We start from the raw sequence: 24,141 nt of genomic DNA, 5'->3' as shown, positions 1-24,141 counted from the left end.
TTCGTCACTGTGTTTGCAACAGCAATCAACCGTCGCCTTGTTACCTACTGCTGAAGTTTTGGTTCAATCTTCTAGTGGGGAATTTATTAAAGCAACCGCGCTTTTAGACTCTTGCTCTGATTGTAATTTGATGTCAACTAGGTTGGCTGAAAAATTGTCACTTGCTGCTTTGTATTCTGACACTTTGATTCATAGTGTAGGTGAGAATAGGACCAAATCATCTACTTCTCATTCAGTTTGCTTGTCTTCATCTGATCGTTCGTGGTCGGTTGAAGAAAATTGTATTGTAGTTGATAGCATATCATCTAATGTTCCTAGGGTGAACATCGATCTTTCTCAAATTTCAATTCCCGTTGAACTCAAATTAGCGGATCCATCGTTTGATCAATCTAAACCTGTAGATTTGTTACTTGGTGCTGGTATATTCGCATCTATACTTCAGCCTGGTAAATTATATCTAGCTCAAAATGCTCCCATTCTTCAGAAAACCAGTCTAGGTTGGGTCATATTTGGTCCTTGTAAAGCTATTCGTCCTATTGCAGCACCTCGTTCGTGCCTCCCCACTTCACCTGTGGCCGCTCCCTGTAGGGTCACATCGAATGTCCTAACTTCAAATGATGTCTCTCATCAGTTAGAGAAATCAGTTCAGGAAAACAGTTCTCAATCAGTTCAGGTATTAGCTACTACTTCGTCTCGTAATGATGTTATTTCAGGTATAATCAATAGTTGTTCCACCTATCACAAAATCGTTCGTACAACAGCATATGTTCTACGGTTCATTCATAATTGTAAAAAACAAAATTCAGTCACTCCACGTTTTGGTCAATTAACTATCTCTGAAATTTCAGAAGCTGAAAATCGTATCTTCAAATCTATTCAAGAAGAAGCTTTCTCTGCCGAACTTAAAGCATTGCGTCAAAATCAGGAGCTATTGCCTAATAGTTCTATTAAAGCCTTGTCACCATTTGTTCATTCAGATTCTTTGCTCAGAGTTGGTGGACGTTTGCAAAATGCAAATGCTTCCTTTGATTACAAACATCAAATATTGTTGCCCAGCAATCACAAATTCACTCGTGCATTGATTGTTGCTCACCATCGTCGTATAAGTCATGCTGGGGTGCAGGCCACCATGGCCAGTGTAAGACAACGATTTTGGTTTCCCTCCACCCGTCGCACCATCAAAAGTGTATTGCGGCATTGCATATTGTGTTTTCGCTTTTCAGCTCTTCGCTCTGAGCAAATCATGGGTAGTTTACCAGCGGCCCGCGTTCAGGCTAACTTTCCCTTTTATAATTGTGGTTTGGATTACGCCGGTCCTATTTCCATCCGTGTAGGCGGCCCCAAATCTCGTACTTTTTCTAAGGCATACTTGTCGCTGTTTGTGTGTATGGTAACTCGTGCCGTTCATATTGAAACTGTCTCGGAACTTACTTCCAAGGCATTTATTGCTGCTCTGATTCGTTTTTCTGCTCGTCGTGGCATCCCGCATTCCATTTTTTCGGACAACGCCACAACTTTTGTTGGTGCCAACAATGAGCTATGTGAGCTCCACGAATTTTTGTCCTCTGATCGTCTCAAATCAGATATTCATGACACTATGTCTGTACTCAACATCCAATGGCACTTCATTCCCCCTCGGGCTCCGCACTTTGGTGGACTCTAGGAGAATGCGGTAAAAAATTTCAAACGCATATTCCGTGTAGTCACTTTCAACAAGGTATTTAACTTTGAAGAAACTTGTACTCTTGCTGCTCAGGTCGAGGCCATCTTGAATTCGCGCCCTCTTGTTCCCTTGTCGGAAGATCCACATGATCTTGCCTACTTATCTCCAGGTCATTTTTTGATTGGACGTCCACTTACGTCATTACCCTTCTTGCCGCCTAACACCAAACACATTGACCATCGTTCACATTGGTATCAACTTGCCGTTTCTATCCAGGAGCTCTGGGATAGGTGGTCTCGTGAATATTTAACCACTCTTCAGAAAAAAGGCAAATGGTTAAGCAATTATGAAAATTTGAAGGTCGGTACGGTTGTCATCTTGAAGGATCCTGGTTCCGCGCAGTCCACTTGGAAGCTGGCGCGCATTACTGAAGTTCACCCCGGTAAGGACGACAAGGTTCGAGTTGTCACTGTTCTCACTCCCTCCGGCACCTTTAAGAGGGCTATTTCGAGTTTAGCACCTCTTCCCATTGATGAGGATTCTAGTTAATCCCCTTGCTCTTATGGTTCATGTTGTATTTTCAGGTTTCATTGTTTTTTTCCCCTGGTTCTCACATGGGGCCCAGTTTTCAATTTCCAATTGCCTTGCCAGATTTTACATATTTCTTACTTTTTCTTATTGTGCCATACCCCCGTATGACACAAGGGGCCCAGTTTATGTAAAATCTGACAAAGCATCTATTGGAACGGTTTCACTTGTTATTCGTTCCGCTACTACGTAGACTTCATGTCGTCATCATGTCTGTCTGTCTGCGCACTGTGTCTTTTGTGCGTCTGCGCTGATCAGTGACGTCTCAATCGCGGTTCTTTACCACTGCTCGATCAGCTGGTTTTCTATACTTTTATTCGTATTTTTTTCGTCGGATTGTTTGCCGTTGTAATTTTAATATTTGTGCTATTCGATTTTTTAGAATTTAATCTTGTCTTTAGGCATCTTACCTTTTAGATATTTGTTACTTTTTCACCATTCGGTTGCGAGCGCTTTGCCTACGTTTCTAACACTTCCGGCAGCTTGCCTTTTTTCATTGTCTCCGTGTCTTTCATAGCGTCTCCGTGTTGTCTTCAATGGTGGATAGTCGATGGTGCATTTACGCCTTCGGTCTAAACCTTTCATCTGAATTCATCAGACTTACAAAACCTTTTTAAAGTGTGAATTATTCTTCAAATTAATTCGTTTGTTCTATTCTTCAGTGTGATTCATTTATTCATCGAGTTCTTCACTCAATTACTCTGTTAAAATTGGATAAACTTTGTCTAAAAATTGCAACCTCATGTAAGCTTCAGTTGCCATTTTTCCACAATTGGCTTTACCTCGTGAACCTCAAACTTTCAAGTGCATCATCTCTACTGTTTGGAAATCAATCCAAAAATTCCACAATTTGAAGATCGGATTATTCGTTTGGAATTCTACTCGCTCCAGCCTACTTTTCCATTGGGGGATTCGCCTGCTGTAGTGGACGTTTTCATGCTTGTCATAGCATGGCCAGATCACTTCATCGCTTGCTGATGTCCTGTTCCTGTTGGTATTGCGGAGTCATTGCCTGTCTGCCTGGCTGCATCTCCTCTTCAAAATTTTATTCAGGTTATGTAAATCGCTCTTTTCAATTTTCATTTATGTATGCATCATTATTGTTTTATTAATGTCTATCTTGACATTCAACTCATTGAGGCCACTGACGCCTACTTATTATTTTATTAATGTCTATCTTGACATTCAACTCATTGAGGCCACTGACGCCTACTAATTGTTTTATTAATGTCTATCTTGACATTCAACTCATTGAGGCCACTGACGCCTACTTATTATTTGATTAATGTCTATCTTGACATGCAATTCACTAAGGCCACCGACGCCTATTAATTCATTGTATTTTACAGTTACCCTTGACTTCACAAGTGATTTTCTGAGGCCACTGACGCCTACTAATGTTTTATTAATGTCTATCTTGACATTCAACTCATTGAGGCCACTGACGCCTACTATTATTTGATTAATGTCTATCTTGACATGCAATTCACTAAGGCCACCGACGCCTATTAATTCATTGTATTTTACAGTTACCCTTGACTTCACAAGTGATTTTCTGAGGCCACTGACGCCTACTAATTGTTTTATTAATGTCTATCTTGACATTCAACTCATTGAGGCCACTGACGCCTACTTATTATTTGATAATGTCTATCTTGACATGCAATTCACTAAGGCCACCGACGCCTATTATTCATTGTATTTTACAGTTACCCTTGACTTCACAAGTGATTTTCTGAGGCCACTGACGCCTACTAATTGTTTTATTAATGTCTATCTTGACATTCAACTCATTGAGGCCACTGACGCCTACTATTATTTGATTAATGTCTATCTTGACATGCAATTCACTAAGGCCACCGACGCCTATTAATTCATTGTATTTTACAGTTACCCTTGACTTCACAAGTGATTTTCTGAGGCCACTGACGCCTACTAATTGTTTTATTAATGTCTATCTTGACATTCAACTCATTGAGGCCACTGACGCCTACTTATTATTTGATAATGTCTATCTTGACATGCAATTCACTAAGGCCACCGACGCCTATTATTCATTGTATTTTACAGTTACCCTTGACTTCACAAGTGATTTTCTGAGGCCACTGACGCCTACTAATTGTTTTATTAATGTCTATCTTGACATTCAATTCATTGAGGCCACTGACGCCTACTTATTATTTGATTAATGTCTATCTTGACATGCAATTCACTAAGGCCACCGACGCCTATTAATTCTTTGGATTTGACAGCTACCCTTGGCTTTACAAGTGATTCATTGAAGGCCACTGTCGCCTATTACTCGTTCTAATTGATGTCTGTCTTGACATTCAATTCATTGAAGGCCCATGTCGCCTATATTTACCTGGATAATCTTCATTATATTTATTAGCTACCCTTAGCTTTTAAGTGTTATTCTAAGGCCAGTGACGCCTATTAATTATTTGGTCGAAGTCTATCTTGACATTCAAATCACTGAAGGCCTATGCCACATATATTTTTTGTGTATGTTATTTGCTGAGCATTTTTTACAGCTTATTGTCATTTTTAATCATTATTATTGTACCTTAGTAATAACTTTCATTATTGCCCTCAAATTATATTCATTTCAGGTATCATTATTAATACCTTTGCATTTATTGCAATATCATTAATAATTTAATATCATTAATAACTTTGCAGTTATTGTCATACTTCAATGGTCATTAATGACATTGACCTAATTTCTTTTAAATGTTGTAGTTCTCTACATTATTTCACATGTTGTAATTTTCCCAAGATTTAACTCATTGTTTTTGTATGTGGCCATCTGCCTATTATTATTTAAGGATTCAAAGACTTAACCTACTTACAATTGCCTTTGTATGTGGCCATCTGCCTATCATTATTTTATTGATCCCAAGATACTTGATACAATTGTTTTTGTATGTGGCCATCTGCCTACTATTATCATCTTATTATTATTAAATCTTATATTGTTGATTCATTTAGTCTTTTATTGGCGTACTTACCACACTTCAAGCTATCAGTATTTTTATGTACAGAATTCAAGATTTATTTGTAGGTATTTATACCAACTATCATCCACAGTCCACTGCCCTGCCCTTGGATTCTGTCACAAGTAAATAAATTATACCAGTACAAGTAGGTCTAACCACAGAGGAAAGAAACACTACTTTATGCTTATTCCATGGTCTAACCTATACATGTAGGCTAACTGAAGCATGGATGAAGTCTATAATGGTTAGTTATCAACTTTTAAAATGTCATTTCAGGTATTTTAATTTGTGTTTCTCATACGGTAATGTTTAAAAACTATTTCATTGTTTCAAAAATACATTTTAAATCAATTATATGACTTGTGTACTCAAGTATTTTGATAAAATGAAAAAAATGGCGGCTGAGAATTGTTTGTTCAGTTTTGTACAGTCACTGTCAAAAGTAAATAATAAATACTCTGGCAAATAGACAACATTGCAAAGAGAGAGAGAGAGTGAGAGAGAGAGAGATAGTGCTATCTGTTTTGTTGTATGATAGAAAAGGACAGCAACAGTATTGTCAATCGTACACTGCCATTATAATGTGGACCTTACTATAGTTTCTATTCAATCAAACGACAATATTGTAGTTTTTAATTATTGGTATTTTTGATATAAATAGTCCAGTTAATAAAGTGATAAAGAGGGAAAACTTTGGAATATAATTTTGGACTTCACAGTTTGAGGTATTAAGGAGGTAAACTAAAGTCTTCACCCTTACACCCTGTGCTTAAGGGGTTGGGGTGTTTCGGCTGGACACATTAGCCGTCGGTCCCGGCTGCCTGAAAAGCAGTCGTTAGGTCATGTCAGAGGCCCTGAAATTGATCAGTTGTGACCTGAAAACTCTGACACCAGACCTGAGCCAGCCGGGTCACTCGATATTATTATTATTATTAGTGGTTGGGGTGGTTCAAAGGAACCATTTTTTGGTTTTCCACATATTATATCTGAAAAATGCCACAAGTATGGATACAACACAAGGAGCAGAGAACATAGGTATTGATTTTCCCATGCATTGGCACAAAAAATTTAAGGAGTCCCCAGCATAATGCTGTTGCATACTTCTTCAACCTGCTGCCATCAAACCTCAACTTGTGGTTGTTTGCTGCAGCACTCGAACAGTACTTGACAGTGCGACCCTACTATAAAGTGTTGGATTATGTCGAGAAACATACATTCAGACATGTAAAAGGATGAATTGAGGACTAAACTGCCGACTCAAAAACTCCCATACTAATAGGAGAAATATGATGATTCCCTGGTCACTGACAATGGAAAAGACAAAACCAGTAACTGACGATGGAGAAGACAAAACAAGTAACATCATCAAATAACCAATACATAACCTATAAATTTGAGTGTTGATAGGAAAAGACATTGGGTAACATCAAAAAGGATCTCTCTGCCGATAAAAGACATGGAAATAAATAAATAAAAAAATCGAAGAACCGTTCCACCTCTGTGAAAATTGCCATGTCACCACTGTAGTTCTGAAAACAATAGATTCCTTGCAGTCATAAACCGCAGCCTCGTCCAATACTATCAACTTGTCAGCCGGAGTTGAAAGCAGAGGAAGGTCCAGAGAAAAAACAAAAATTCTCAGAGCTATTAATTACATGCAATTATTAATCCACTTGAAGACTGACACCCCTGTTGATTGATAATGGATTCAATAGATCTGAAATTAAATATAAAAAATTCCAAGTCATGATATGGCAAGGAAGTTGAGCCCAAAGATTTACTCCATACACAAAAGTATAATGATAGAGTTATTGGTCACGTTCTAAAAATTATTGATAATAATATTTTCTGTTTTTTTATTTTTTCAAGGATATCCAGTTCAAGTTCAATTCAATGTTATCTGTTGTTTCAACTGTCATGCTTATAATCTGTAGTCACACTATAGTGAGATCCACGTTATAATGACAGTGTTTGATTAGCAATGATATTGCTATCCTCATCAATAACTGTACTTCTTTTGTCTTCTCCACATTCTGCTTGACTGCTTCTCTAAGTCTGCTTATCATTCATCAAAGCGGATAGTGCTATCTCTTTCTTGCTTTGCTTTGTTGCCATATTGTCTCTAACAATATAGAATTAATAAAATATTTACAAAATATTTTATCTCAAATAGGGAAATTCATTATAAAATTATTGAAAAATATACTTCTTTCTTAATAGAACATGATTAATCATTTACAACTAGAATGAACAGTTGATATTACGATAATAAACCTGTGTCAGCTACTGTCCTTAGATGGCTTTGACGAGACAGAGGATCGAAATTATTCTTCCTTTCCATTATAACGTGGACCTCACTATAGAGTAATTTATCAAAAATCTTAAGAGCAATCAAGATCAAGCTCGAGCAATTTTATTTTTTGAGAGCTGAAAAGATCAGAGCATGAACATTTTGATCCAGAGAGCAGAGTCAATAAGGGTTTAGATCAGGAAGGTCATGGTGTAATGTCAATCATGGCGTCATTGGCGTCATCCGTCATGGCTGAGGTTGAACAAAGTACCTCATTGTCGAATTTTTAGGTATTTTTATGTGTGTAAAGTAATTTCCAACTGATTTACTGTTTGGTGAGCATTCAAGGTGATTCAATTTATCGAAATATAGTGTCATTTCAGGTAATCAATAAGTTATATCATTTACATCTTTAGTTTCCCCAAACATTGTTTCATTACGTCATATTTGCAATAAACTTAAAATATTTTTTCCAGTATGAAATTTATGTCACCTAATTTTTCTTTGATAATATCAACATCATGATAGAATTCATGTTTCTTAAGTAATTCTCCCAACAATTATACATGCCTTCAAATAAGAGTTTCTATAGAAATTCAATTTTTATAGGTTAGGCTATTCACCCTCAGTCCTCAGAGCCTACAACCTTATCTGCAATCTTCAAGTTATGTATAGGCCTATCTATACAATAGATCCTATATAGTTGAAGATACCCATAGTAGGTATAGAAGATTGCTCATTGTATGACTGGTCCCTTCAGTTCATATAGGTATACCGAGCCACAGAAGAAGGAATCCACACAATGAGTTTTTATTATTCTAGAATTTTTAAAACACTTCCTAAACACAAAGTAGTGATTATTCTTTACTTTGTGACAGCCCACAACTGCTACGTATGAGTCCGGTCCTCTTGCCGAGCGATTCAAGACTCCAGCCGCGGTTTTATTTTAATACAACATATTTGCTTATTGTGCTGGTTGTAGGTACCGTACAATATATTATGTAGTAAACATTGCTGTGGTCATTTGTTAAACTTAATTAATGGTTCTCTTACTCAGTCAAATTGTAACTTTGAAGTAAATTTAAATGAGAGTAAAAAATCAAACTTGGTTGTAATATTTCATTGGAATACTCAAGGCGTTATTAACAAATTAGATGAACTTTATTGTCTTTTGAGCAAGTATAATGTTAATATATTTTGTATCTGTGAACATTGGCTGGCAGTGCATGAGCTCTCTGAACTCTCAGTGATGGGATATAACTGTACTAGTGCTTATTGCATAGGTAGAACGGCAATTTTTATAAAGAATGGTCTTGTTGGTGCTGAGATCTCCTACCTCATAGATTTGTCTGTTCAGCGGGTGTGTGCGATTTCTGCAGTTTTTATTAATGATCTAAATATTATCTGCATTGAAGTTTACAGAGTTCCAGAGGAGAGTAATTTTGAAAACTTTTTAGATATTCTTTGTAGAATGCTGGACTTGCTCAATCGCAGGAATAAGTCCAATGCTTCAGTCATCCTCTGTGGTGACTTCAATGGAAACATATTGCTGTCAGAATCTAGTCATACTGTGATATTGAATAATTTATTACATAGCTTTAATCTCAATTTGATAGTCAATGAATTAACGAGACCTGCCTATGTTGGACATTAATCAGGTTCATGCATAGAGAATATAGCTTCATCTAGTCATAGGGATAGAATTATTTCTGTAAAAGTTGAACCGATGGTAGTCTCGGATCATTTTGCCATCATTTTCCATGCTATGTTGGATCTGGATTCTAAAGTAACTTATGATTCTAATTACAAGTTTCAAAGTTCTAGGAAAATTATAAGGTTATTGGCGTATTCAAATATTCCTTTATTTGAATCGCTGATTAGTATGATTAATTGGATTGAGATCTATTCTGTTGATTCTTTGGAGGATAAATTTATGGTTTTCAATAGAAACTTTTTGACTGCTGTTGAGCTATGCTTTCCAGTTAAAAATGTCATGTGCAAGAAAAATGCTGCTCCTACCTGTAAATGGTATAATGATGATATTAGACAATTAAAGAATGACTGTTTGCTTATGTATGAGTTATTCAGACAATCAGGTTTGGTTCATTACAAGGATAAGTATAATCTAAGAAACATATTCAAGAAGACTGTGAAGGAACTTGAATTCAATTACAATAATTGTAATCGTGTGCTGACAGCTAAAAACAAACTCAAAGAATTGTGGTCTATTGTAAAAGAGACTGAACAAAAACGATTTAAAAGACAGTAATCAAAATGATTGCCTGACAACAGGTGGTTTTAATGATTCCTTTATTGAAAGTGCTAGTAGTATTGTTCAAAGAGTACCTACCTCTGTAAATGATATCTATTATTATCTTGACATTCACAAACAAGATAATCCTGTATTAAATTCTTTCTCTTTTTCATCTATTACTGTTGAGCAGGTGTATAATTCTATATTATCTTATCATAATCTTTGTATGATAACGTCATTTTACATGGTTTTGTTGCATTGGTGTAAACTATCTGTAGTCGTTTTGCTCTTTTGGCAACATCATATATCTGACTTATTTTTGTTGTTGTTATCTACCTACTTATTTTGTTGTGACTGGCCATGAATAGCTTTTTTGACGTGTCCTTGTAGTTTCTGTAATAAAATTATGGACTTCTATTGAAAAACAATAGTATCTTCCAGCAAAAGATGTATTATCACATATAAGCTATTCTTCCCTTCAAACAAACTTCTTTACCATAACGTATCATAGTTTATTTTCTTCACAGGTCAATAATGGAAGCAAACGATGAAGACGGAGACGATAACGAGGTAGTGCATGAGTTATATTTGGATGACTCAGTTCAGTACTCAAATATCAATATCAAGAAAGAGAAATTTGATGATCACCAAACTAAAACGGAACTCTGCAAGTCGGTGTCAAATCCTGATGTTCCCTCGACAAGCCGAGGTGTTACATCAAATGATAAAGTTGCTGAGCTATTCCTTGATGACTTACCTTCATTCAAAATTAATATAAAACAAGAAGTGCTAGGCCATGAAAGCGCTGCTGAGTCATTACCAAATAGAGATGTTTCCTCAACTAATCAGGTAAGGGCGTAGTTCTTGACCTGCAGAAATGATTCATTGCGATTGGCAATCAATCTTGATTCATTAACACATAATACAATTGTAGGATATTATTATACAAATCAATATCCTGTTACAAATCAATAACTTTTATTAGTTTCACAAATTCACATTTTACATTTTCTTTATACATTGTAAGCTTTCCTCGTAAAAACTAACTTGTTTATTTATTTCATTAACGAAGTTGCTTTTTGAATTAATCTCATGACTACTTTCATATGCTGAATCACCATCGCTAAAATCTCATATCCTACACAATTATAATTAACATATCTGCATAATATTTTCAATGCATTCTACATTTGATCAAGTAGTCTATTTCTTCAGTTCCGTTACTACTAATACCTCTACTTTAATATCAGTACTGATTTTAGAGTTTAACAATTCAATATCAGTCTAAACCCACAGTACAAAGCGCCGTTTTCTTTCTTCAAATATGCAGTTGCCCATTAAAATCAATACTCTATCTGGTAATCAACTCAAAGCAATAATGTTTCAAGTTCAGTCATAAAGCCGCGAGGTAGCATCACAATTGATAATTTACAGTGATAGTAGCACCAGTAATACAAGTAATATATAAGTAATGCAAAAGTTAGCATTATTGTTTAAAAATACAGCACAAATATGTAGGGCTAATATCCTTGTTTGGTTCAGTACAAACCGCATAAAAAATAATTTTGTCCAATTTAACATTTAGCCTACAATGATTGTCAAATCAAATATCTTCTATATTCCACAAAGACAGTAAGTACAAATATACAGTGATAAATATTAAAAAATACAAATTATAAAGTAGGTACAGTACTTAAATTAGGATTTCATATTATAAATTATGGAATGCGCACTGTGGCTGCTTGCTCGTAGACTCGAGATCAGTTTTGCAAGTCTGTCAAATTATAAGTGAATTTTAAATAAAAATATCAATCTGAGTAGGCTACTCTTTTAAATTATTTTGTCACATGTTCATGTTTAAAATATTTTTTCACGAAAAATGTCGTGACAAAATGATTTAAAAGGGTACTTAGATTGATATTTTTATTTATATCAAAAGTAGCCCCAATAAAAAAAGACAATATAAGTGAATTAGTATACTGATCTATTTCATTATCCATGACAAACTGCAAGTAATAATTTCTTTGTGAACTATTTTAACGACACTACAGTCTAATATCTTTGAATATTAGTTATTAAAACTAGTACTCACTGTGGAGCGCCTTCGGATTTTTTGGGTGTTGAAAATGGATTCTAAAAATCCGATAGCGCTCGACAGTGAGTACTAGTTTTAATAACTAATATTCAAAGATATTGGACTGTAGTGTAGTTAAAATAGTTCACAAAAGGATGAATTAGTATGTTGGTGAACTGTAAGGCAAAGAATATAATTTATAAAATAAGTATAAGATACTTATATCATACAAATTATCAACTGAGATTGTCACATTTCAGTGAGTAGCTAACTCATAGCTCTAACCTAACCTAACCCAACCTAACCTAACCTAACCTAACCTAACCTAAAAGTTCTTGCTTGAGGGACAATGGAGACTCTCGAGGTTTCATTTATCTATTTCAATAAAAGTATGGGTTACTTCAATATTTCAATTTGAGAAAACTGAACCTAAATCACGATTTATCTTTATTTACAGGTATTTGATAGGGTTAACGCCTTTCCATTAGGAGTTGAAACCAAAATCAAAGAAGAGCCAGACATTAAAGAGGAGCCTCCGCATGTAAGTAGCGAGAAATCCGGATCTGATTTGGGAGAAATAGGTGATGAAAATGAGGAGAATGAAGAGGACAAAGGGAAGAATGCGGCGAAGAAGTTCCAAGTTGACCGGAGTGCTATTCCAGAAATCGCTAAAAGTGAACAGGTAAGAAATTACTGTTGATTTTTTTTCATAATAAGAAACTTCTGTTCTATGGAAGAGGCTCGAATAATTGTACTGCAGTTTTAATTGTTATCAATATTGCTCTGGGAATGATTTTTCTCTCAACGAGGTGAATGGAAGATGGTAGAGTATCAAAAGAAAAAAATCATTTATTTCCATTCATGTGTAATTTCTTCATTCTGAATACCCTTTCACTTATTATGTTCATACCGGTTTTAAATTCGTCAGTAAACCTTTAATCGTAGTTTGATCTATTTATAGGGCATAAATTGTTCAAAACTGTTCTCAATCATAGATAGTTCAAAATTCATGTGGAACAATATAGGAATGGGTCCCTCTAAAAACGTTGCAACTGACAAAATTTCATAAAGTGATTTTTCAGTGTAAAAACTTTTTTGTAATTTTCGAAAGTAAACTTTAATGCCATATTGTATTTATCATGTTAGTATGAATTCATGGTTCAATAATATTGTGATGGACAGAGTAGAAAGTAATACAATTATAATAAATTTTATTTTATGATTGAATCATATTTATTGTGAATTTTGAATCATTCATTCATACATTTATTTATTGATACATACATATAGCGAGGTTCATGTTACAATGGCAGTGGAGAAAAATAGGAGAACAGCGTTGCCGATTCTCTGCCTTTCTACTGTCTTGATAGCTGATACTGGTATATTTATTTATTCAGTCATGTACAATTATTACACTTATGTAAGAAGGCACAACAGGCTTATGCCCAAAACTGGCTCTTCTCAAATTTTTACTACAGTACAAATTAAATTGTAGGTTAAGCTACTATAGTCAGGTCCACGTTATAATGACAGTATTTGATCTACTTTGGTTTTGCTATCATTGTCTATCATTTGACAAAGCCGGTGGTACTATCCTTTTCAAGGTCCACAACAATGCCAATTATGTTTTTCACAGTTTAGAAATATAATTAATTAATGCAGAGAATCGGCATCACTATTCTTCTATCTTTATCCACTGCCATCATAACGTGGACTTCACTATATCACTTATTAGAATACTTAACAATTTACACTTGAAAAATATAATATTTTCAAGAGTGAGTAGGCCTATTATATCTGATGAAATAACAATTTCTCTTATGGTGTCTGATGAAATATCATCATTCTTGTTGAAATGATCGATATTATATTTTATTCAAGAAAATATATTTTTCAATGATTCAATAATACATTTTCATAACTGAGATGAAATGTTTTTTTAATTGATAACTTGTTGAAAACGATCTGGCAACGTTGCGGAGGTGGAAAAGGATAGCGCTATCTCTTTTGTCGAATGATACAAGGATGAAAACACCAACATTCAATCAAATAATGTCATTATAACATGGACCTCTCTATATAGTCTATGTGGGGAATATTGACTTCAATTGATAGTGTATGTACTGTATAAATGTTTATGATTTGTGAATAAAAATATGCTTGAAATGGTAGAACTTAGTATCCTATAAGCTAGTTGTTATCTACAATTTGTTGACTTCTTTAATTGTCTGCCGACAGGCTTCAGAACTACAAGGACTGGAAGGATTATCAGTCTACAAGCAGGAAACCCTGGAGGCCGAAATTCTGAAGCAAGTTGACAATGCACTGACGGGCGGAAATCAAACTGATGAAATCGATCATGGACCAGGGGTGGGGGTGGGGGTTGATGGAGCGGAAGTCAGCTTCCCCCTGTTGGACATGGGGAGGAGTGGGGAGACTGAGATGGAGAGGAGTATCAGGCTTGGAGAGATGACTCCATTCGGGACTACACTACTCGATCAAAAGTCCAAGCGCACTGAGCCCAAAGAGTGAGTATTATCGATCATATCACCCCTTTTTACTTTCCTTGCCCTATTAACATAGGTAAGGAAAGTATTGCTTTCCCCAAAAAATTAAGGTACCCCTATTTCTAAATATCTATACGTTTCAAGGTCCCCTGAGTCCAAAAAAGTAGTTTTTGGGTATTGGTCTGTATGTGGGTGTGTGTGGGTATGAGTGTAAGTATGTATGTCTGGGTACACGATATCTCATCTTCCAATTAACTTGAAATTTGGAACTTAAAGGTCCTTACAATATTAAGGTGATATACGCGCCGCGAACATGAGCAATTCACTTTTAATCAGCTGACTATATCTGTATTTTTACAGAACCGCTATGAGTTATAGATATAAAAAGCTTGGCATCAGCTGATTAAAAGTGAATTGCTATATGTTCGCGGCGCGTAAATCTGTACGCACCTTAAGGATCCGACACGAACAATTTCGATCAAATGCAATTCAAGATGGCGGCTGAAATGGCGAAAATGTTGTCAAAAACAGGGTTTTTCGCGATTTTCTCGAAAACGGCTCCAACGATTTTGATCAAATTTATACCCAAAAATAGTCATTGATAAACTCTATCAACTGCCACAAGTCCCCATATCTGTAAAAACTTCATGAGCTCCGCCACATCTATGCCAAGTTTGATTCTAGATTCCCAATTATCAGGTTTCAGATACAATTTCAACAAAAAATTTCAACTGGAAAAGATTCAGCATGAAAATCTCTACAATTAATGTTCAGTAACATTTTCACCTAAAATTGAAAATAAGCTGGAAATTCGAGAAAATGTGAATATTCAATTGCAAACTTTTGGCAAGTGATGATTCTATTGAATCATTCACTATGAAGAGATAGCAGACCTCGTGTGTCTCCAGCGTTATTGTCCTGTCACCAGCTGGCTCAGATCTTTGAATAGTAGACTTGAGATGCGCGTGAACACTAGCGTCAGGTGATCAATTTTCATAACGGCAAGGAAAGCTGTGTGAGTGCGCCACACCAGATTTTTTAAAATAAAAATAAATATGATTCTATTGACGTTAAATTCTTATAAAAATAGGCAAAGTCTAATATTGAATACAGTACGACAAAAGATAAAATCAAGTTTTACAGCAACTGTACACACAAAATTACATTACTGAGTATTAAAAATAATACAGGAAGTAAACTGTAAGTTAATTAGATTTTTCAAATACAGTAATACAATAATTCATTTGAATGCACAAAACATATTCCTTACAGCACAACTTGAGCCTAAATTGGATCCTAACCTAAACTAAATCTTAATTTTAAATTGGATGAGTTTTTTTAACATGCAATAATACTGTATATAGGCTAGTAAGAATTCACTATTGTCATTATTCTAAGCTGGACAAAAATAGGCTTACAATGTGCTAGTCTATGAGAATCGGTTAAAACCCCGACCTCCCTCTTTTGTAATAATAAAATATTTTCTGCATGACTACTATTTCCCCACAGTAGTATGCCATATGTTGCAATACTCTAAAAAAAGGCAAAATATGTTGATCACAAATAATTATCTGGAACATGGTTTTTCAGTTGTCTGATCAGATAAATCACTCTTGAAAGCTTGCTTGATATATAATTAACATGAGCTTCCCAAGTCAAATATCTGTCAATGAATTTTGCATACCATCTTTTAGAAATTAAGTTTCAAATAGTAGCCTATTTTTCAATAGGACTCCTCATTATGTGAAATTCTATTCTATTATATCCTCATCATGAGTATGTAGTGTTATGTTTCAATGTGGAAATAAATTCAGGGTGTCCACGCGGCGGGAAATCCGGGAATTGTACGTGAATTTCATTTGGGCGGGATATGTACGGTAATTTTTGCCGAGATACGGGAATATTTTGACTCTTCCGTCAACTAGCTAATTGTATATTAATTAAGGACAGAGTTAAAATTTAGCCAGTGGATGAGTGGTGTATTAGTGATGGATGATGCAGGTTGGTGTATCGATACGGCGTTTTATCGGTGCCGTGTATCGATAGGTTCTATCGTTTCTTTTGATATTCGTTATTAAGGTATGTCTACTCATGCCGAACCGAACCTCGAACAGCGCAGCGAACCGTGCAATTCGCTGCGCAGCGCGCCGTTCAGCGAACCGCTCAGCGAATTCAAACAATAAAATGCTGTCAAGTGGTGAATCTTTTTCAATTGTAATAATGAAACATCTGTACTGTTGATTTATTTTAATAATTTTGACTTCAAATCATCAGTTTTCGTAGTGTCAATGATATCTGAAATAATTTCAAGACATAATAATGTCCCAATCACTGATTTTTTCTAAACCCTTTCTAGCCCAGTGTTGTTCCTGAACAACATGATTTTCTATGATCTCTATTGGTTCAGTGATTGAATAAATTTGCCATCTTGTTTAAAAGCTACATTAGTCTAGTTCAGTATTATACCACTAGAGAGCACTCAAATGCAGTCTAATTTCTGGAAAAGCAACTGCTATATTCAATTGTACCAACACTTCAATGTGACAATTTTCTTCGGTTTTTATAATTTTTTAAAAATTCTAAAGAACTGAAAATAAGAATACAACTTATCCATGTATTTTTTTATTATTTAATGAAAAGATATCAGTCATAGAAATAGAAACTTGAACAAAAATAACATTTATATTCATAATTTGATGTCTGTTGTTTTAGAACAACATTGGGCCGTTTGAGGAGTCACATGAGAGGATACTTTTAGGTTATGTTATCGTGTTTCTCCATGGAAGTAAGAAAACCATGGAACTGAAGTCCAGAATAGAGATTGCAGCAGAAACGGACCGGTAGGCGTGGCTACTACCCTAACATCGGCTAACTTCGTTAACAATGTTCCGATTCCGTTGTTCCGATCAATGAGGTTGGTCCTATTCCTAGTGATCTCATACCATTGGTGGGCGGGGCCTATCGTGTACTTTTGAGCTCAGTTTGCCAAGCTGCTGCAGGCTGCCACTTCAGTTCCAGGGTTTCTTACTTCCATGTGTTTCTCTCAGTTCTCAAATGCGTTCGTGGTGAAGGAGTTATTTTTTATTGAATTTTTGATGATTGTTTTTCGTTATAATGGACGAAATCTTGGATAATGAAGATTTAGACAAACTTATGAATCTTCCTGAAGTTTAGTTGAATAGTTTTTTAGGAATTGAGGTACCGGACGGTAATATTTCCGAAGTTTCTGATGTGGATGAACCGGATGATGAAATTCATTTACTAAAACAGAATGCTGAAAACGCTGAGCAAATCCTCCAAAATATCGCTGATCCTCTACAGGAGAATATACAGGTAAGATTCTCTCCAATTTATTTTCAAAAGCCTGTTTTACCTGTGCAATCTAAATCATTACCTGAGTCAGCAGTCTTGTATTATAGGACTCATTGGTACGAAAGCAAATAGCCTAATAATTTTTGGAGAGAAATAGTAGAGGCTCAGCCTAGTTTTTCCTCCAATGTCATAATTGTGTTATGATTATAGTGTTTTATACAATAAATGAATAAATAAATAAATTCCCTTTTTCCCTAGACACTGGAAGAAGACGTGGATGAACCGGTCGCTGGCTCCTCCAGGACCCTCCCCCAGAAAGGAAAAAAGAAAAAGCAAAGCTGGAAATTCGAGAAAATTCCGTTTCAAGGACCTGATATCATGTGGAAAGACTCCTTGCCACCACCACCTGAAGATGTTATGACACCATATCAATATTTCAAACAATATTTTACTGATGAACTTTTAGAAATGATATGTGTTGAAACCAACAAATATGCACACCAGAAAGATAGGAAAGTGAACACAAACAAAAATGAATTGGAGCAATTTTTTTCAATATTATTACAAATGGGTATAGTTGACATGCCTAGTGTCAGACTATACTGGTCAGATGAATGTAGGTATGCTCCTATAGCAGACCTCATGAGCAGGAATAGGTTCCAACAGATTCTACAGTATTTTCATGTAGTAGATAATGAGAAAATGCTTCCTCCAACCAATCCTCTACATGACAAACTATTCAAAGTTCGCCCCCTCCTCTCTGCTCTTCAAAGAACTATGCATGACATTCCTCAGGAGGAGAGACATGTCGTGGATGAGCAAATCATTCCTTTCAAGGGAAGAAGTGGTTTGAAGCAGAATATCAAATCCAAACCCCATAAATGGGGCTACAAGTGCTTCACCCGAGCAGGTAGTTCTGGAATTATTTATGATTTCAGGATCTACACAGGGGAAAACACTGCTGACGATCATGGTTTGGGGTTTCCTGGTGATATTGTTTGTACATTGACAGAAAACTTGGCAATCAATAAAAATTATAAAGTTTATGGGGATGATTTTTTCTCTTCATTGGATCTTGTCCAGTATCTCAGATCCAAAGGTATTTTCTACCTTGGCGCAGTTCGCAAGGATAGAATGGGTGAATGTATCATGAGCACTGAAGAAGAGCTGAAAAAAATGGGCCGGGGATCTCATGATTATAGGGTCGAGACAACAAGCAATATATCACTTGTTCGCTGGTTGGACCGCGAAGCGATCAATTTTGTATCATCATTTGCATGTGTTGAGCCCATTGATACTTGCAAACGATGGAGCCAACAAGAGCGCAAGCATATTGCTGTTTCTCGACCCTATGCTGTACAAGAGTACAACAAATTCATGAGGGGTGTTGATCTCAGTGATATGCTGCTTGAATTATACCGTATTCGTGTACGTTCCAATAAGTGGTATATGAAGATTGTGTTCTGGTGCCTTGGAGTTGCAGTTGTGAATTCATGGCTGCTGTACAGGCGTCATGAAGCTCAAAGACATAGAAAGCCACAACTAGCACTCATTCAGTTTCAGTCCAGTATTGCTAGGGCTCTAGCTGATGCTGGTAAATTGAAAGTGAAAAAAAGAGGTTGTCCAAGCCATGCTGAAGAAACTCCGATTGAAATCAAAAGGAAACATAATGTTTCAGTTGCCCCAGTGGATGATGTTCGTAGAGACAATATTGGGCACGAACATGGGTATTTTGCAAAACAAGGACGTTGCAAGCTGTGTAAGACTGGGTTCACCAAGGTGTTTTGCACAAAATGTGGAGTACGTCTTTGCTCAGTCCCGAACAGAATGTGCTTCAATCATTACCATAGATGAAATTTAATAAAGTACGGTAATCCAATAGGCTACAAGGAACAACTTGTTCTACAAAATTAGTAAAAATATGACAAAGTAGTAAATTTATGATATAAAACCTAATTTTTAGTTTCAATTTCACTTTTTTATATCATGTTTGTATGTATCAGATAGTTATAATAAATAAGTTAGTCACCAAAATGTAGTTTAAAAAAAGTAAATATGATGAAGTAGTAAAATATGGTAAAGTAGTAAATTTATAATATGATAAAACCTAATTTTTAGTTTCAATTTCACTTTCATATATTATGTAAGTATGTATCAGATAGTTATAAATATAAAAAATAAGTTAGTCACCAAAATATAGTTTGAAAAAAGTAAATGTGATAAAGTAGTAAAATATGGTAAAGTAGTAAATTTATAATAATTTGATTAAGTAGTAAATTTATAATGTGTAAACGTGGTGGAAAAGAAATGACTATAGTGTTCGTTTAGGGTTTTAATAACAAAAATATTATTATTTAGAATTATGGGTCTGGAAGAAATAATTTACAATGAACTATAATATGATAAAGTAGTAAGTTTATAATGTGTAAAGGTGGGGAAAAAGAAATAACTATAGTGGTCTTTCAGGGTTTTAATAACAAAAATATTATTATTTAGAATAATGGGTCTGGAAAAAAGAATGTACAATGAACTATTATCTTAACTTTACCTTGAAACTGTCCCTTGGCCCGATTCTCAAAGGTCAGGATAAAACCACTCCCGACAGTAAAAATAAATAAATATATAAAAAAACTTCTGCCAGCTCATTGAATCACAAAGCATCAGCTTTCCCTACAAGACTCAAATCTTGAAAACACAATTATGCAGGTTTAAACTGCCCGAACTGTGACAGCCTATAATTGAATTTTTAAGACAGAATCCTTCAGGTAAGCAATGCCTTAACTCAACAACTATACTTCACAAACGGTTTAAAGAAAACGGGCCTCGAAAGAAAAATTCAAAATCTATATAAAAAAACCTTGATTCACAGACCAAAAGTCGACTCACTCTTATTTGTATAGCATGGAGCTAAAAATCACAATTTTGCCTTCACGAAACGTGATAAAACACACGTTTCATATTTGCAAATTGGAGATCTTCTCGCTTTATCAATCACATTTAATAATTAAATCCGCGACTAGATTTCCAACTCACAAAATGATATTTCAATAAAATTGAAGGGGTTTTGATGTCATGTATGACAAATGTAGTGAAGTAGTAAATTTATGATATTATAAAACCTTATTTCCAGTTTCAATTTTACTTTTTTATATTATGTAAATATGTATCAGAAAGCTATGAATATAATAGTTAGTCACCAAAATATAATCTTGTGTATCACATTTTTGAGAATCCATTTCACTACTCTTGGTTATTTTATTATATGACTTTCATTGTTGTATTATTGAAATCGAGAAATAACGATTGATTAGGAAGAATTCCATAATGAAATCATTCACCTTTCTTTGAATAAAGCATGATGAACGTACCATTGATTCTTCTAATGCAAAACTAAAATGCTTTAGTATACATATTTGAAATGAGCCAAATGTCCCAATGTTGTTTTAAAACAACATAACCGTAGGGGCCCCTGGAGGGTGAGAAAAATTTGGGAAAAAATAATTTTCTCATTTTCAAGAGTGTTTTGAAACATAAAAACAACAGAATAATTTTTTCATCTTGTTTTTTTTTCTTAAATTGGGATAGAAAGGGTTAGAATATTGTTTGATTTGGATTCTCTTATCATACTTTCTTTTGAATCAATAATTGATCATTCATCGAATCGATAGGTACTAAATAAATTAAAACCAATTGGAGAATTTAATCAAACAGGTTCTAGGATATTATAATATATTTGGTAACAAAAGTATTTAGAGTAGTTATAATAACATATCATGAAAAAAAATATTATCCACCTTGCTTATCCGGTTTTGATCAGGGTCATTTCAAATAAGCAACATTATTGGAAACAAATTTCTTAACCTTTTCTGTAACTGATAGCACCAAACCATCAAAGTCATCAATGAAGCTCCATTATTGTGAAGGGGAGAATCGAAACTGTGATTGTCCTCTCATTAAGCGCTCTGATAATGTTAAATATCTAGGTATAATTGTAGATGATCGATTGAAGTGGGATGAGCATATATCGTACACAACTAAGAAAATAAGAAAGCTCATTTATAAGCTCTACCAGCTTCGTCATATAATTAGTGAAGATAATTATGATTAAAATAGTATATTTCTCACTTGTAGAGTCACTTTTGAGATATGGACTGTTGGTTTGGGGTGCAGCAAATTACAACTTAATAGATTCAATTTTTAAAGCTCAGAAACGTATTCTTAAGGTTATGACAAACAGAAACAACCGTTTTTCAACAAGTGAATTGTTCACCGAAAGTAGAGTTCTCAGCGTCAGACAGTTGTATTAGTTTTAGTAATTTATATTAGGAAGAATACAAGTTTTACCGATTTAATTTTCCATAGCCACAACACCAGAATTAGAAATCTGATTTTACTTTCCTTGCCCTATTACCATAGGTAAGGAAAGTATTGCTTTCCAAAAAAAATTAAGGTACCCAAATTTCAAGTTTTCTATACGTTTCAAGGTCCCCTGAGCCCAAAAACATGATTTTGGGTATTGGTCTGTATGTGTGTATGTGTGTGTGTGTGTGTGTGTATGTCTGTGAACACGATAACTCCATTCCTAATTAACCGATTGACTTGAAATTTTAAACTTAAGGTCCTTATACCATGAGGATCCGACAATAAGAAATTCAATTCAAAATGGCGGATAATTACTAAAAAACCATGTTTTTCACGTTTTTCTCGAAAATGGCTCTAACGATTTTCTTCAAATTTATACCATGGATAGCTATTTATAAGCCCTATCAACTGACATGAGTCTCATTTCTGGGAAAATTTCAGGAGCTCCATAATATTATTGAGAAAAATGACGGATAATCACTAAAAAAACATGTTTTTCACGGTTTTCTCGAAAACGGCTCCAACGATTTTCTTCAAATTTATACTATGGATAGCTATTTATAAGCCCTATCAACTGACATGAGTCTCATCTCTGGAAAAATTCCAGAAGCTCCGTAATATTATTGAGAAAAATGGCTGATAGCCACTAAAAAACCATGTTTTTCGCGGTTTTCTCGAAAACGGCTCTAACGATTTTCTTCAAATTATACCATGGATAGCTATTTATAAGCCCTATCAACTGACATGAGTCTCATTTCTGGGAAAATTTCAGGAGCTCCATAATATTATTGAGAAAAATGACGGATAATCACTAAAAAAACATGTTTTTCACGGTTTTCTCGAAAACGGCTCCAACGATTTTCTTCAAATTTATACTATGGATAGCTATTTATAAGCCCTATCAACTGACATGAGTCTCATCTCTGGAAAAATTCCAGAAGCTCCGTAATATTATTGAGAAAAATGGCTGATAGCCACTAAAAAACCATGTTTTTCGCGGTTTTCTCGAAAACGGCTCTAACGATTTTCTTCAAATTTATACCATGGATAGCTATTTATAAGCCCTATCAACTGACATGAGCCTCATTTCTAGGAAAATTGCAGGAGCTGCGTAATATTCTGGAGAAAAATGGCGAATAATTACTGAAAAACCATGTTTTTCACGATTTTCTCAAAAATTACTCGACTGATTTATTTAAAATTCATACTCTGTATAGTTATTTATCAGCTCCATCAACTGGCATGAGTCTCCTTTCTGGGAAACTAATGGGGGGGGGGTTCACCCCATCCTTCAGAAATGGACTTTGTAACCTCCTTCTCGTGCATGTGGTAGGTAGGTAGAGCAGTCTATAAAAATAACACATAGTCGAGATATTTCATCTGTAGAACAGCTGTTTTGACGATTTTTAAAAAATCATCAGATTTCACAATTTACACAAAGGAAAAAGTACTCTGAAAACAATTACACACATACACAGTAGTCTGATCGTAGTTTCAAATAATTATGTTGCCGCCAATCGTCATTATGTTATTTCTCTAAATATTGTTGTTTAAGAATGAGGCTCCCAGTTTAATGAGCAAGGAAAGTTGTGTGAGTGTACCACACCAGATTTTTCTTCTCCCTCCCAGAATGAACACAGCTTTTGGTCAGAGATCTGTACAATATTTAGGTCCTAGAATTACAATAAAATCCCGCAGATCGCAAAGGACAAAATAAATATAAATAGATTTAAAAGAGCAGTACGGAATTGGTTATATGATACTGGCATTTACCAGACCGAGGAGCTCATTGTAAATAGGATATAGAAGGAACTACTGTCTTCTTTTTATTCTACCTTTAATAGCTAACAAACCTTTATTACTAAAATTACTAATTACATTTTTTATACATGTTTTAGAAAAGAATATTATGATCACCCCGACACATATTATTATAGTGGGGTATCATAATTAGAACTTAGTTCAGTATTAGCAATTTTGTTTGTATAAATTAACAACTATGTATATGTTTTGTCAATAAACTCCTCTGGTTGCAATTCATTGGCAATCAGAGAAATTATTATTATAAACTGTTTTCATCTGCTTAATTTTT

The 24,141-nt window shown here is 34.9% G+C and overlaps 1 protein-coding gene across 1 annotated transcript in view; it reads left to right on the top strand.

The window, feature by feature from the left end:
* The first annotated feature begins 10,305 nt into the window (after nt 1-10,305).
* LOC111051228 (DNA excision repair protein ERCC-6) overlaps nt 10,306-24,141 on the top strand; it is a 49,205-nt gene continuing 35,369 nt past the window's right edge. The window contains 3 exon segments of the mRNA XM_022337688.2: nt 10,306-10,643; nt 12,326-12,550; nt 14,107-14,396. Of these exon segments, the coding sequence (XP_022193380.2) occupies nt 10,329-10,643; nt 12,326-12,550; nt 14,107-14,396 (830 nt within the window). The 5' untranslated portion in view covers nt 10,306-10,328.

Source organism: Nilaparvata lugens, chromosome 8, assembly GCF_014356525.2.
Source record: "Nilaparvata lugens isolate BPH chromosome 8, ASM1435652v1, whole genome shotgun sequence".
Classification (NCBI taxonomy): domain Eukaryota; kingdom Metazoa; phylum Arthropoda; class Insecta; order Hemiptera; family Delphacidae; genus Nilaparvata; species Nilaparvata lugens.
This window is presented reverse-complemented; position numbering and strand designations above follow the sequence as displayed.